General features: G+C 41.9%; 2 protein-coding genes across 4 annotated transcripts in view; both read right to left on the bottom strand.

Moving 5' to 3' along the window:
* The window catches only part of LOC134197622 (cAMP-dependent protein kinase type II regulatory subunit-like), a 9,091-nt gene extending 7,201 nt beyond the window's left edge, over positions 1-1,890 (bottom strand). Inside the window, exons 1-2 of one of the 2 annotated variants that reach the window (XM_062666967.1) lie at positions 1,632-1,890; positions 1,504-1,557 (exon numbers count right to left, since the gene is read on the bottom strand). In XM_062666967.1, coding sequence (XP_062522951.1) covers positions 1,504-1,557; positions 1,632-1,851 — 274 coding nt within the window. In that variant the 5' untranslated portion in view covers positions 1,852-1,890. The remainder of the gene's footprint in view (positions 1-1,503; positions 1,558-1,631) is intronic. The other variant, XM_062666968.1, reaches the window with a different exon arrangement.
* Positions 1,891-2,375: 485 nt separating this feature from the next.
* Positions 2,376-13,826, bottom strand: LOC134197152 (A disintegrin and metalloproteinase with thrombospondin motifs 9-like). 2 transcript variants are annotated; one of them, XM_062666420.1, is made up of 33 exons: positions 13,619-13,826; positions 13,450-13,547; positions 13,051-13,391; positions 12,349-12,520; positions 11,765-11,928; positions 11,467-11,550; positions 11,124-11,286; positions 10,954-11,059; positions 10,138-10,281; positions 9,927-10,071; positions 9,765-9,869; positions 9,560-9,705; positions 9,321-9,499; positions 9,115-9,251; positions 8,580-8,697; positions 8,420-8,512; positions 7,932-8,346; positions 7,639-7,867; positions 7,394-7,576; positions 7,171-7,338; positions 6,932-7,105; positions 6,705-6,875; positions 5,525-5,692; positions 5,042-5,377; positions 4,812-4,985; positions 4,567-4,734; positions 4,348-4,507; positions 4,094-4,283; positions 3,898-4,025; positions 3,738-3,838; positions 3,564-3,668; positions 3,408-3,495; positions 2,376-2,658 (listed from the first exon to the last, which is right to left on the bottom strand). In XM_062666420.1, exons 2-32 carry the CDS (start codon positions 13,517-13,519, stop codon positions 3,409-3,411), a joined length of 5,124 nt encoding a protein of 1,707 aa, XP_062522404.1. In that variant the 5' UTR covers positions 13,520-13,547; positions 13,619-13,826; the 3' UTR covers positions 2,376-2,658; position 3,408. The 2 variants fall into 2 exon arrangements, with proteins under 2 accessions (XP_062522404.1, XP_062522406.1); XM_062666422.1 differs by having other exon boundaries at positions 8,420-8,509; positions 13,450-13,626.
* Positions 13,827-15,897: the final 2,071 nt, after the last annotated feature.

Below are 15,897 nucleotides of genomic sequence, written 5' to 3'. Positions count from 1 at the left end.
TTGACATAATGATCAACAATTCAGAGATGAGTGCAGTTCGTCGGTAGTATTACTCTCTACCTACTTACGAATCCAAGAGTGTCTACAGCTGAGCATGCGCAGTGTCCTTTTTTACATTGTTTATGTTGCCTAGCAGCACGATGCTCGTTTTACTAACACAGCATACTGAAAGTTGTAAAGGCTGCCGTTCCCTAACGCGCATGTGTAAAACCAGGCATGCCACGTGACCAAATAAATACACAAAATTAATTATTAGCAACTTCATAGGGTTTTGCTGTATATTTAATTAATTAATTAACTGTTTTTCACAGTCTGGTGACCTTCAGGTTTCCATATCAAAGCAAACATACCAAAACGCACAACAAATGTCTCTCTACTAAACTATTAACTTATACCCCATTCACACGAGCACAGTTACAAACTGGGCCGAGCCAAGCCAGCCTGAGCTAGTAAAGCAAGCCAGCTCTTGTTTACACGACGTGTAGAGAAAAGCGAGCCAGCCGCTATGGTAGGCGTGTTCCTTGGTGCGCACGCTAGCTATGCCGTTTGTCGAGACTCTCGCGCTACCATAAATATGGAGCAAGTTGCACGCGCTTACTTTTCGCTGATGATAGAGCAGTCTAATTCAAACCTGGACGCTGTCCTCACCCCACAATTCAATGAGGTACAGGGTTTCCTGCTCTGACCACGCCATTTTCGTATCTAGTGAGCATGAGTGGCCGTCAGCCTGGCTTGGCCCGCATTCACACGACGATTTGAAGCCGAGCTGACCCGGGCCAACCCGGCAAGTTGTGGTGGGCCGGTGGGCCGGGCTGTGCTGGCCCGGCCCATTCTGTGCTGGCCTGGTTAGGAGAGCTCATGTGAATGGGGTATTAGTTGCTAGTTTTCCACAATAAAATGTGTTGATGGCCACCCACTCTTGACCAAAACCTTTTGTTGCTCTAGTTATTTAATTAATTAACAATAGTGATCTAAATAGTAGGTGCAGGATACTTTTCCTTGTCTAAATATAATAACTCTCCAGGTGTAGAGTCTATCTACTCTACACACCTGACACCTGCTGTAAGCCCATACTAGCGCAGCTGAAAGCAGCTAATTTTGTAAAACAAGATTTCCCAGTCTAAGACTCTGTGTCTCTCGATCTCATTCTCATTTTCCCATTTTCCTCACAGCAAGCTACCACAACGCAACCACAGAGACGTCAACGGTTGATACATGCAGAAACATGCCAACGGCCAACTTGATAGTCTGTGGAAGTTAGCCACAACCGCGATTTGCTTTCGGTTCATCTTCATTCACACGATGCTGTCATCAACTACGTGTCGACTCGGTGTGTATCGAACTGTGTAACTACCAGGCTTCTAATCGTTTGTATACAGGATGTCTCGCATACCAAAGTTTCTGACACACCACTTCGTCTTCTTTCCCCTCATAACCCAATACAACACAACGACACGCGAACGACAAAAGGCCGAACGAACGCACAACAAACCGGCGACTCACCAGACGCTCTCCGTCCGCGATAAAACGACGGGGGCGGCTTGAATTCTTCCTCTTCTAAAATGATGAGAGAAACACGAGTTAGAGCTGTACATTCCACACAACAAACGAGAACAGGAATGCTACCCTACCATCATCCACTTGGCCATTTTCTCCCGTTTCTTCATCGCTTATTGGCGCGACGGAAGCGCCAGACTCTGCTGAACACAGACCACCCGTTTTGCTCTTTTCGCGTAGCTCGTGGAAGTAAGTGGCAGCGAATTCGACGAGATTGGGAGGCTTGCAACGCAAAACTTCGACCGTAAAATCCTGGAGGAGTTCCGGCAAGCCGTCGGGAATCGGTGGATTCATTGACTGAAGTGTAAAAACGTCGGCAGCCGGGATGGCAAATGTGCGGAGTGCGCGTGCGCTACCGCTTGTCATTCAATCAAACGCACCGGACACTAACATGAGCTATAAATAGAATTTGAAAATAATATATTTCCATATATGTAAAATATATAAATATCAAAAAGTGAGAATGGTTGAATGCATTCTGCTAACTTGATAAATTAAAATGTAAATTTTAATTAATAGCAGAAAAAATCGAGACAATTGCTTGACCTGAATAGCTAGCAATAAAAATGTCCAATTAATTTTTTAATTAGTCACGTGACAAGCAAAAATTATGGACGTAAAAAAGTTTTTTGTTGACTACTTAGGTCTGCAACATTTCAGCTCACTATTGCAGATGTCTGTCTCATTATACATTGAAAAAATACAGTCACACGTCAGACGACTACTATAACCTTAGCCCAGATATCCGAGCCTCGGGTAATGATAGACTGGTAGCAAACTACAAACGACTGCATGCACTCACACACCCACACCAGATGTCAAAGTCAACACTTCTATTACTATTATTATTATAAGATAAAAATTACAAATGTGACTGCTCAATCACTAAGTCAGACGAAGTGTTGTGTTTTAAATTATCTGTAGCCGTATTAAACTAAACCAGTGCAATAGTTGAGACAGAGTCTTGTACCACCCAATGCAGCATCCAGAAGAAATAAATATAAATCAGATATTATCGTTCAGCCACCCTGCACAGCAGAGTGAGAGTTGCAGTATCATTTGCGATACACAAGCAGCAAACGTCAGAATTGATCGGCTTTCCTACAACAAAACAAAAATTATTACCAAATGCACACACAGCCACCACAGTTAACTAAAACATTAGTCATAATAGTTTCTCAACATTGAGTGTGTGCGCATGTGTGTGTGTGCGTGTGTGTGTGTGTGCACGTGTGTGTGTGTGTGTGCATGTGTGTGTGTGCATGTGCATGTGTGTGTGCGTGCATGCATGTGTGTGTGTGTGTGTGCACGTGTGTGCACGCATGCGTGTGTGTGTGTGTGTGTGTGTGTGTGTGTGTGTGTGCGTGCGCATGTGCATGCATGCGTGTGAGTGTGTTTGCGCATGTGCATGCATGTGTGTGTGTGCACGCGCGCGTGTGTGTGTGTGTGTGTGTGTGTGTGGTGTGTGTGTGTGTGTGTGTGTGTGTGTGTGTGTGTGTGTGTGTGTGTCTGCGTGCATGCATGTGTGTGTGTGTGCATGTGCATGTGCGTGCGTGCATGTGTGTGTGTGCATGTGTGTGTGTGTGTGCATGTGTGTGTGTGTGTGTGCATGTGTGTGTGCTTGTGCATGTGCGTGCATGTGTGTGTGTGTGTGTGTGTGTGCACGCACGCACACGCGCGCAGCAGCAGCAGCAAACCGCTGGCTGGTACAGTTTGCTGTGCTGTAGTGTTTGTTTGCATATGCAGTCTGACTCCTCATACTCAATTTGTTAGCAATTACTTGTATAATAGTAAAACTCTCAATTAAAGTCTGATTCATTTGAACAACCTATGTGTGTAACTCAACTTACTTTATACAAGTTTGACTCGAATCCTTGATCCAAATGAGTAGCATTGTCCACAGTGGCCACCACATTTTCCAGTGACAACTTGATGGTTCTATGCACAATGACCAAGTCAAGTCAACAAACAGATTATCAGATCACAAAATACAAATTCAAACTCACAAATTGTGCCCTAGTTTTCACAACAGAATGCCGTCCTTGATGCTGCCAGCTATGTTTTGGGTCCACGTACAAACCAGTAGAGCGTAGATCAACCCTAAACTCACCCTATAGATATATGAACAAATTTATGAGCATGTGATGGTTGATATTTTTAATAATTAACAATCTACTGACCATTGGACATGTTCCTAAATTGCTAAAGCAGTCTCCTGCCGAGCCATACTCTACAGTACGTTCTCCTGGACTTGATTTTGTTGCAAACGTGAAATCATTGGCTGCAAAAACATTCAATATATTACTGTTGAGGTACAAATGGTGAGTTGTAAAGTATTACTCATTATTTCCATTGAATGGACATCAATACGAACACGACTGAACTCTGTTCGTCCTTTGCCACGATACGGATGTGAATTGACAATTGAAGAAGTAAGATTTGTTGGACACGTGTTGGGATTTCTTAGACTATTAAAACAGTCGAGTCCCTCTGTTAGCTACTAGAAGCAAGAAACATGCACTGACACACAACTTACGTCTTTGAAAATATTTCGGCATAGTTGCTAGTTTTTGATAACAATGTTATAAACTCCTTGGGAAATTGAGTGTTCATTTCATAGCAATATATCTTCAACACACCATTTCGAGTCGAAATCAAGTATGTTCCATCTGAACGTCCTATTTCTTTTGTCTTCACTTCGTTGCACGATGTTGGCAGTGGGCGTACTATAGATATACAAGAGAAACACATCTTAGCAAACAACCAGTGAATAAATGACAAAATACATACATTCAACAAAGCAACTGTCTACATTACACGGCCTTTGTCTTAGTGGCTCGCCGAGCTCTTGCACACACAACTGCTGAGAAAGTCGAGTATGTCGATTGTTGTTGTAAGAGCAATAGTGATGTCTCTTTTGAATTCCTCCACCACAGCTTTTATCACATGACTGCAAACATCAGAAAGTCATTTTCAAACAACAACTCCACACTCTGCAACACTTCTTACTGTCCAGCTCCCATACACCCAGACGACCGAGTCACAAGGAGAATTTGTACACTGTTGGCTTCCTAAAGGCTTCGAAGTAGATCGGCAGTAGCTATCACTGACCACATGATCACCACTCATACAGTCCACACTCCTTTTCTGTACACCATTCCCACAAGTAACTGAACACTAGACAACACCATACAACCAATTTCAGCATATCACTTACTTATTCCCATAAAATTAAATTGTAAGCAACAAATTACCTGATTCCAAGGTTTAGTATCCCAATGTCCTGGACATGTTCTTAACTGACAACGATCACTATTTCTTGGACGACTAACCGACTCGCAAAAATTACTGCCTACAGATTTCTTCGTGGCTCTATCAACACATTCAACAGTTCTCGATGTCGTGCCCTTTCCACACGTTACAGAGCACTACAAAATATAAAAATTAACCACCACATAAACATCACGATTCTGATTCTTCTTACAGGTTTCCATCCACTGACAACCCATAAGTATGTGGGACATGCCTGGTTCATACATGATCGAGATGTTACTGGAGCAGGCTGAGCACAGCCGGAATCAGCCAAGAGTTTATTCTTTCTGTAGCATTTGACACTCCTTGTCTGAGCTCCCATCCCACAGGACTTGGTGCACGACGACCATTCTCCAATACGCCAATCTGTACAGTGTGCTAATTGACACTTTTTGGCATGCACTGGTCGTTTGCTCAAGTTGCATTTTGAATCAGCAACATACTGGTTGAAAGGTCCAGCACATCGAACAAGTCGATACTTTATGCCAGGACCACATTTCTTTGAGCACTACACAAATGTACAACTCATTACGTAACATACCTGGTAACACCAATTGTGTCCATTTTTATCTATCGGTCTGTCTGTCTGTCTGTCTGTCTGTCTTGCCTGCATACTGTCTTTACATATCATAGCAGCACATTCTTTTCCAGTTACCTTAGTCCATTCCCCTTTATGCCATTTAGGACAAGATAATTGATTACAAACAGCTGTGGCAATTGGTCTTGACAAGTGTTGACACATTGCATTTGGCACAATTTGGCCAGTTGCACTTTGACATTTGACTTTCCGTTGTACCTTGCCACCTCCGCAACTTCTTGAACACTAGAAGACAAAATTGATAGCTCAGATTCATAAACAAAAACCACAATTAACAAAACGTTACCCAAACAACACAAATCTTCTGTACAATCAGCGCATCTTTTAGTAAAAGGCAAAAAGGCAAGCTTACAACTTAGAAGAGGTACTGCATGCTTTTTCACATGCACAATAACCAGAACACGCCTTAAGACAGTGGGCGAGGTCAATACTTGGCTGGTCTGTTCACCACAAGCATGATCCTAGTCATGCCTTTGCGTTTGTATACATGGAGCCTTTGGGCCATTATGTGCTGTTCTGAACAGAGCAGTAATTGTGGAAAGGCATTCCATTGAGAAATCTCAGAGACACCAAGATTTGACTTCCGGTTTACGGAAGTCGTTGCCCGTGTCGATGTTCACTGGTCTGTTCTCCTATTCGTATATGGTATATGTTTCCATATCTTGTACATACAGGTGGGAACAATGATGCAAATTCTGATCATGGAAAACACAGAAATTAGCATGAGCTATCTGCTACCAATCAACATTTATAAAGTGTACAGAGGCCATGATCCTTTTCCCCTAGAATGCGCTTTGTATGCTCCTAAAATTGTCAATAATTTTGAACGACCCCTAAGGCTGAATCTGAGATACATCAAATTACAAAACAAAAAACACATTGTAAAGTTCATACAGACAACATTTCTACATAAAAGAAACTTCACATTGTGGCACATCATTCAAATTCTGGAAAGAAGAAAGTACCCTAGCTCACGTTATAAAATTCTAGTTTCTCTTTCATAGTAATTATTTCAGTTATTTAGTCACAAGAATGTCCTTATCAAGATAACCATTATCTGCAAGCTCACTCTACTGAACTAAAACCTCAAAAAACATTCACAGACTATTGTTTCTTGTAGTCTCAATTACACGTCTCAATATATCCCTCTAAAGTAAGCATCATTTAATAATTAATTTATGCTGTTATTTTATATCTCATACAATATATTCAGATCTCACACAAATGTAAGTCTTACTGTGCTCCAGTTGCTGACTTTCCACTCATAGCAACTTCCCATTATGCAAACTTCTGTTTCAGCAAGAGGTTTTTCTGATCCATTGCATCCTTCCTTTCCCAAGTCATTGCCTTGCTCATCGGCACAAATCACACGTCTTACACGAACTCCTCTATTGCAAGTTGCAGAGCACTACAACACAGAAAATATTAACTACTAAAGTTGTCTTTGACACACAATTAACTTACTGCAGACCAAGCAGACAATTGCCATCGTCCACTAGGACAATTGTGCAGTCGACAGTTCTGTCTTTCCAGAGGCTTAAAAGTTAAACTGCAATGTTTATTGTTGACAACATTGTCAGCAGCGTCAACGCAGTCAACTTGTCGTGTTTGATGCCCAATGCCACACGAAGATGAACACTATAAGCAACATCAGCCATAAGACTACTTGATATAGAGATATAATATTATAGTAAGTCACTTACTTTGGTCCAGTCCCGACTTTGCCACCTAGTGCAGCGCTGCTTGACGCATTCCCTAGATGTCCTTGGCTTCCCTTGTGTCGAGCAATAACTCGTAGATACAGTTTGACCATTATGATCCAAGCATCTCAAACTACGTTGCTGTACACCCACACCACACGTCTTCGAGCACTATAAAAACAACTATTGCTTCTCAGCAAACATATCAAAATGTGATTTCACTTACCGAGCTCCATTGACCTTCATTCCAGTAATATTCGTGATTGGCACAAGATCCCAGGTTGCAAACTTGCCTGGAAACAGGCTTTGGAATAGCTGCACAGTCACTGTCTGCCATTAACTTCCATAATTTGATGTTGACACAACGAACTTTTCGCTGCTGCACTCCATTACCACATGATGCCGAACACTAGCAATAAACATCAACAACTTAATTCAGTAGACAAGTTATGTTGTAGTTCACTCACATACCTTGCTCCAGGGGTTTCCTCTCCATTGACCTTGTTGATCTGGTGAAAGCGTTACGCATGATATTAGTTGACAAGTGACATTTCTAGACGGCGGCATTGGCAACGCCTGGCAATGTTCAGATGACACTCTGAGAGCCCTAGTTCCTGCTTGTCGACGAAAACATGATGCATATTTCATCTTACTGCCACGACCACATGTTGCTGAACAGTGTGTGTCCCTTACTGTCCACCTTACAAAAATCCACCAATGGAATATTACAACTGATTATACCAAACGCTATTCCCATAACTTACTCATATGAACAGTACAAATTGCATCGTTGAGACTCATCCGGCTTACTGTCAGCATCACAGAGTCGATCAGGCACCACATTCATATTGTCATTCCGTCGACACACAACAGTCCGCTTCTGAGTGCCTTGACAATCAGAACTGCAAGCCGTCCAATCAGTCTGTGTCCAGTGATAACCAGTCTCCACAAGACTAGCAGGAGCATTAAAAGTCCAACTAAGCTGCAGCGTTCTCTCTACTCCAACTGACAACACCAACAGAGTAATCGGCACAGGCAAAGGTCCCTTAGAAGTCAGCGTTTCGACCCCAGTTTGTGATCCATTGTAATACCACTCACAACCCAACGACTTGTATCTGTATCGACCAACATTGATCTTGTAGTCACCATTGAATATAAAACTGCCACCTTGCTTTAGTGCTGCAGTAACAAGTTATTAACAAATACAATTTATTGTCTCACACTCATAAATTGTACATTTTGTGCTACTCACCCAAGTAGTTATCATCTCTAGCTAAAATAGGAGGCTGCCTCACTATTATCTGAGTTGTGCCAACTGGAAAAGTGACAACATCATTATACCCTGCTAACATGCAAGCCCTCATAGTCAACAAATCGGAATACTTGGTAACATTTTATATGGCATTGCCTACCATAGTGTGCTCTTCCTAGAAATCCTACAACTTCCCTGCATGACTGTCCATTGCCATTACACTTTCCACATTTATCAATCTTAGCATGAGATCCCAACTTATGATCACATCCAGCAGGCTGTAAACAATAACAAATGACTCAGTGACAAGAAAAAATACATCATTTACAACATGACAGCTCTTCTATTCTCATTGTTATTGCTCACATTAGTTCTATTGTTCTTGCATTCATATCATCAATCATAATTACACTTATCACAAATACATCAGAACAAGGAAGTTTCAAGCAGCAACAGCTGCCATAACCACAAAAGACCCATTAAAATTGGACAGATGGACAAGTCAATAGATTAGAAAAGAGGCAGCTTGGTCATTCCTCACATGAAATCTTATATTCATATTCCACCCACCTACTCTACTCCAAAGATAGCTATAGAGTAGAAAGTATAATACCCTATTACCTTTCTAGCAACAGCAAATGACAGGACTATTTAGTTACATCTGCATCAGTAAGACAAGACTGGAGGATCCTTACCCTGCACTGGCCATCTACACACATGTCAAATGTGTCAGGACTGCAAGGAGTTCCATCTACTACTTTAGCTGCCAATCTGTAGTATTTACTATCCGTGTTTGTATAGCAAAACAACTTGCATCTCTCTGATGGCCTCACTGTCACACAAAAGACATAGTATAATATATTTAATTAAATTGAAGAGCAGCTACAACAGTCAATCTTACAGTTGTACTTTGCTGACCACTTGACATTATAGGGGACATTGTTGAAATTATGTTTTTGACCATTAAAACTTTCACATTGAAGTTGACGAAATGAAATCGAACCCCTTGGACAATCCTGAGTGTTGCATGATGTATACTTTCTTCTTTGTCCAACACAATATTGACCACCATTTGCAGGCCTGTGCAAACAGTAATTTGTTGTCTATCATAACAATCATATTTAATTGTTTTATTATTACTCTGGATAATCACAGTCTCTCTCTGAGTATTGAACACCACCTCCACAAGTCCTCGTGCATGAACTAAATGATTTCCAGTTTCCCCACTGGCCATCTATAGGTTTAGTGTTCCTCTCCTTTGCCACACACTTACCCTTTATACACCACTATACACAAATGTTAGCATGAAGTAATACCACATACAGGAAGAGAGACAGAACAAAACCTTATTGTTTCCACAAGGTGTGCCTTCCGCCCACGGCATGTGTCTTGTTCTACAACCGGGACTGCTGGTACTGCACCACAATCGTCTGCATGGAACTTCATCTTGCTATTCAACAGAATACACTTCAATGTAAGTCCAGCATATAATCTGTTTACACCTTACAATATACTTGCAAGAAGTGATGCCCGATCCAAATGCCATTTCACATTGCTTATCTAAATTATAAAGCTGTCCTGGTAAATTCTTGCTCATATCTTGAGTTAAATCCACATTGGGTTTGTTTAACAGACATATTCCATTACCGCCACTAATCATATCCAACACAAATAACCTCAATTTATAACTTAATTCCAATACAACTTTGAAATCTCACTCAAGAAAGGCAGTGAGAGCCTTGCTGCTGCACTGCGACCACGACCAAGGATTAGTATGTGAGCTGAGAGTTGGAGCCATCAGTCTGTACTGACTGGGTGTAATAGGACAGTCTGATGTCTCTCCATCATGAGGCATGTTTAATCTAGACAAACAGTAAACTTCAACTAATACATTCCTATTTTCATTCTATAGTATAATGTTATTAATTAAATATTCTTGAAGACCATGAAAGCACACATTGCCATGCACATTTCAAGCTAGTGGTAAAACCTCGACCTTGAAGTCATCTATAGTAAGACTACATGACTCTAAACAATTTGCCCAGAGGGAGAAGCCTCCAACTTGCACTATATCAGCTAACATACAAATCATTGCCACATGCTGACAGGTTTCCACCCCTTCCACCAGATAGGTTTGTCTAAAATCATTTGTTTGGGCTAACAAGAAAAACCTAAACCAACAGTCATTTCACCACAAAGATTCACCAGTGTCTGGAAACAGCTATATGTGACTGCAGTATACATGATCTATATAAAGACTTCAGAGCAAAGTGTAGCTAACAGGTCAACTAAGTGACCACAAGTGTTAAATAGAGATTTGTTAAAACCACTAATGACTGTCTAAGTAAACTGGATGCATAACGTCCAGCAGAGACAAGCCTGTTAATGGTTTCCAACAAATTTCATTAATTTTCAGTTCTACATATGCACAGGAAACTACAAAGATAAGCTAGCCTGCCCATTTAGAGGTCTAACAGACATGGAAATGACTATGAGCAAACACATGGAACAATAAATATCAATTCACTCCTTACATGTGTCCCAATTCATGTGCCGCCGTCAGAGCGACAGACAGTCCATTGTCCTCATTGATTGTGCAGCTTCTGGCAGGATCACATATTGTGCCCAACTCTGCTAAACCTTTAATTACAGCCAAATATTTTCAACGAACGTCATCATATTGATTGAAATGATCCTCTCTAACCTAAAGTGTCACATCGAGTACTAGTTCTACAGATATCTCTCCTTGTGAAAAGCACAGCTATGTCATGATGTAACTTGTGGTAAAGAGGATAGTTCTCATCTTTCTGCCACCTGCAGAAGCTGTACAATGAATGGTGTGCACTGTCTGTTATATCCAGAGTTGCCTGCAAGAAGCAATAAAAATGACTAAGCGGTTCGTTTGACACTTTCCGTTATGATCAGAAGGCAATAGCACCAAGATGGCATTCACATTGTCATCTATCTAACTGTCAGACACACTTAATACTCGTATCCTCTTCTTTACAAACTAACATGCACCTCATCCACACCACAAAGTTACTCACAGGATTCTCTTCCAATATCACCATCCTGACAACCACCACTTTGACAAAATTCTTCAAACTTGGATCTTGAAACAGGTGGGACACCTGCAATTGGATAGATAGTATTGGTCAACACTTGCAAATAGAAGAACAAGTGTCAGTAAAAACAAAAGTGGAAAAACACGAGGAGTCGTTCCCATATCATCCCACTGCACCTGCCAATGTCCATCAACAAGGTGCACAGTTGTATCATGTCATGCCCACCTCTAAGCCCCGCCAACAACACAACAGTAATTCTCCAATATACAACAGAACGTACCACGTTGCTGACCACCAAAAGATAATGTTCCGTTCTCCGTTTGTGATATCTGTACATCTCCTCGTCTGCAACCAGCAATGTCTCCACGTAATTTTCCATTGATTGCGACCGCCTCCTACGTGTGATGGTTTTCGATATCTTCTCCACATCTTGAGACAAATGCCCTGAAAGCAAAACATGACACAATTGTTACACACCAGATGAGCTAGCAGCTGATGGGGACGCCCACAAAAGAGAATACGTAAATTGTTCGGAAAGCGACCAGATGATAAAGACCAGATGATAAAAAATTCGGGAAACTCGTTGGAAATCAATTTCCCTAACCGACCTCAACCGCACACATCGCTCGTGCAGATACGTCGACATAGAATGACACTTCCTGTAGGACACGTGCATAGCAGCTAGTGCAACAGGTGTTGCAAGTAAGCTTTACAACACGATCCGCATCAGCATCGCAGCTGCTCGAATTGGATTAAGCAAAAAGCCGCCTCGACCACGCACTCTGATACCTTAGAGCCATTGCATATGCACAATCGACGTCAGCTCAGGCAACTAGATCTCTAGAGTGTATAACCACCACTGACCTTGCAAACCACAGTCCGATGTATTGCTGCTGCTGCTGCTGTCCGCGGGTTTGCGTTTGTACACGATGTGTGCCTCATTGGTAGCATCCAACCAACCAGTAGAGCTTCCGTTTGTCTTTCCTTGCAACGGCTCGACGAAAAACTGTCCATTATCGGTCGTATAAAAGCCAGACTAGACGGCAACAAGGCAGCAATGAGTTAAGAGCGCGGCACAAGTGAGTACAAATTGTAAAAGCTTGAAGAAAATTTTTTTACGCTAACAAACGGCTACCAATTCGTTCAGACTACAATTAATTATCCGCACGTAAGCAGTCAATGGGCGTCAATAGCCCAAGGCGTCGTCCACAGACATCATTTCGCCACAACGAGGCGAGTTCCTCCTGCGTCAATCTTTCCCTCCGTGCGCATTGCACTACCGCACGCGTTCGCCACTTGCGAAGTGGTCAATCACACCAACCGGAAGCCGCTCGGCAAGCCCTAGCAAAGCAATGAGAGCAAGCGAAAACACGCCTAACCTTCCCACAACAAACTACAACATCTACTAAGTCATCTCAACCAGCACCCGAACTTCTATCGAGCAAGACTTCTGAGTGTCAACACCAAGTATCACGCGACCTCAACTCTCTCCAACGAGTGACCGACAACCGCACGCATTTTCCTTTGAATGCACGCGATGAGGTCGTTAAGCGAATGAATACTTACCAATCCCCCGCAAACGCTGAAAACAGCTGGTCGAGAGCGAATGGCTCCGCTTGAATTAGCTAATCCAGAATAGAAGCATCGGCGCAGCTCATACCCACTTCCACTCTCATACTTCCTCTTTCCGTTGGAACCGTGATACTCGACTTCGAGGGATGCGGCAATGAAACCGTCATTGGGATGTAGATGCAAGCGGACGGTCTCTCCAAACGCGTTCAAGTTGTACATCAACATATGTATGTCCCCCCGCTGTGCAGCGTTGTTGTCAGAAACACCACGCGTCTTCCGGTGATGAACTTCAAGCCTCGGTGTTACCACCTCATACATGTAGTCAGACGTGGAGCCTGTTGAGACATCAAATCAGGTCACGCGACACTCACACTTTCTTAGGACACTTCCAACCTTCTCCGATTAATGACAGCTGCACGCCACTTGATAAGAGAGAAACGATAAAGAAAGAGAAAAGCAGCATCGCACCTTTTTGACCGATTGGTAACGTTCTCGAGACAAACGCGTTCCAATAAGAACGTGAGAATAGTGTCGACGACGAACACACACACACTCGTCTAACCTGTAGCAACGTTGGGAGCCTACTGACTGGCAGCTGTGCGGTGATCTGTAGTTATCAGGTGCACGCGTGCCGGTATCTACAATTAGCAATGTAATCGAATCCACCAATCACGTCCTGTAATCCTGTGGCCTCGTGAGTAAACAGTCGACATGCAGTAGTCAAACCGCCCTCTTGTAGCCGCGGCTCATCTTTTACGCAAATCTCTTGGTGCTTCCATGTCTGAGCCAATCGACAAGTCAATACGGCCGGAACGGGAAATGCAGTGACCACACCCACTCACCTAATTGCTTCCTGCTCACATACAATAATCTCCGCGGAGATAGGGGAAAACATTGCTGCTGCACTTCTCGACGAGATCGACAAAACCCACAGGAACCGGACGCAGGGGACAGAATATGACACAATGCCCTTTGTATTTTTGTGGCGATTACATCACTTTGCATCCTCAAAGCTCATAGACTTCTAAGTTTTGACGTGTCTAGAAAGATACTGTACGTACCAAAAATATTTGATATGGCTGTCTATGCGTGTGATAGACTGTTTTGACTATGAATGTCATCAAAACCAGAAATGCATGACAGCTAGGAGATCAGGGATGAGCGAGTGCAAATATAAGTGCATTAGAGATGTCAGAACTGACAGCCCAAAATGTGATTATAACTTAAAGATAGAGTTAACTCGACTTATGGTTCCTGTTTGGGTTTGAGCCTTTTGCAAATATGGATCTACCGAGAACCCATTTACTGCATGATGTAGTGAATTCACACAAGTGAATGTGAGCCTTGTGGAGACACTGTAATTTCAATCTTTTGTTTAGATAACTTCTATGTGTAGGTTTGTTTATTTAATAAAAGGAATCATTGACATGTACATCAAATATACAATGTTATAGACTTGTTGCCAACATAGCAGCAATGTTGTCTACAGAAACAAATGCAGATTGGTCAACCTTCACCTCAACACAATTAACTCACACCATCACATTCTACTTTCCATTTCTTTCTGTTAATGACTGGAACACTATAATGTTTCTATTATTATAAGTTCCCTTGCAGTCTGCATCAACCATGTATGCACATATAGATCATTACTATAAAAGATTGAATAAGTAGATTTACCCTTAATTAGTCAACAGTGTTGCATATATCTTTTACTCATAATGCTATTCTGGACTATCAAACACACACCACCTAGTCCACTTACGTGTCCTTCCTAAATAATAACATATAGACTATACATAAATAAATATGAGTAATCATCACCTTTTACTAATTAAATTGATTAAAAGTTGTAAAATTGTTACATTTTTGAATATTTTTTATCATGGACATGTAGCACTATGGACTTTAGGTAAGGGTCAATTTAATTAATATACATATACCCGTACATGTGTGCTATAACTGATCAGTGTAGTGTCATGTAACTGCGTCACCACATGCGGAATGTAACAATTTCCCAACTTTAATCAATTTTAATAGGTGACCGATCACTCATATGTAGCACTACTGACTTTGAGTAAAGGTCAATTTAATATACCTAGAGTGCACTAGCTGACCAGTATAGTGTCCTGTAAGTGCGTCACCACACGGAAAAGGACCAGCTTTGTGGTCCACTGAAAGGAAGGCTATCACGTAATAGAACTTGATTTATCCCATGAGTTTTCTGTAGACCACTTCCTGGAACGTTTATCCTGCCCAAGAAACATGACACGCCACTAGCTTTCTGCTCTGTAAACATCACGCCTATGATGGACTCGAATCCTCACACAGGAATCAGGATGTCCTGGTCTTATGCGATCTACCTTTCATTTGGAAATTCACTGACGTTTGATCCGTTTTCCCCAGAACCATATGTCAGTATGGGAGACTGCATGGAAACCTTCAGTGAAATCAGGATGTCCAGCTAGGTCCTGGGACTTGATGCAGTCACAAGTTATAATTAAACTCATTCATGCATTACCTAGCAGACAAAATTTACGTCAATCGTTGAATCATATGCTAAATAAATAGTACAGTCAACTTATGTTTAGTTAAGTAGAATACAGCCAAACTATGCTCTTCAATATATAGCAACACCTCATTGAAAAAATAGCTAGAGGCAGAGCTAGATAGAAATACAAGAGCAATTGATGTGCTCTAGTCATTAACATGAGAACAAAAGAAGAGCACACTTCAGAGGTAGATCATCCAGCTACTCAGACTAGCATCAATGTCAATGTCAACTACCTGACAAGTTGCTGCTGCTTGTCTTTTTACAGGTAAACAATGGGACTAATCTGT

This window comes from Corticium candelabrum, chromosome 22, assembly GCF_963422355.1.
Source record: "Corticium candelabrum chromosome 22, ooCorCand1.1, whole genome shotgun sequence".
Classification (NCBI taxonomy): Eukaryota; Metazoa; Porifera; class Homoscleromorpha; order Homosclerophorida; family Plakinidae; genus Corticium; species Corticium candelabrum.
The sequence above is the reverse complement of the archived record's forward strand: the minus strand, read 5'-3'. Positions and strand labels throughout refer to the sequence as shown.

Bases quoted from the DNA above. Each gene is read 5' to 3' on its own strand.
- LOC134197152 (XM_062666420.1), bottom strand. From the start codon at position 13,519: ATGCTGCTTTTCTCTTTCTTTATCGTTTCTCTCTTATCAAGTGGCGTG. The intron at 8,513-8,579 runs GTAGGCAATGCC...CTTGCATGTTAG, and splicing joins TCTAGGAAGAGCACACTATG to CAGGGTATAATGATGTTGTC. The intron at 4,284-4,347 runs GTATGTATTTTG...GTATATCTATAG, and splicing joins AGACAGTTGCTTTGTTGAAT to TACGCCCACTGCCAACATCG.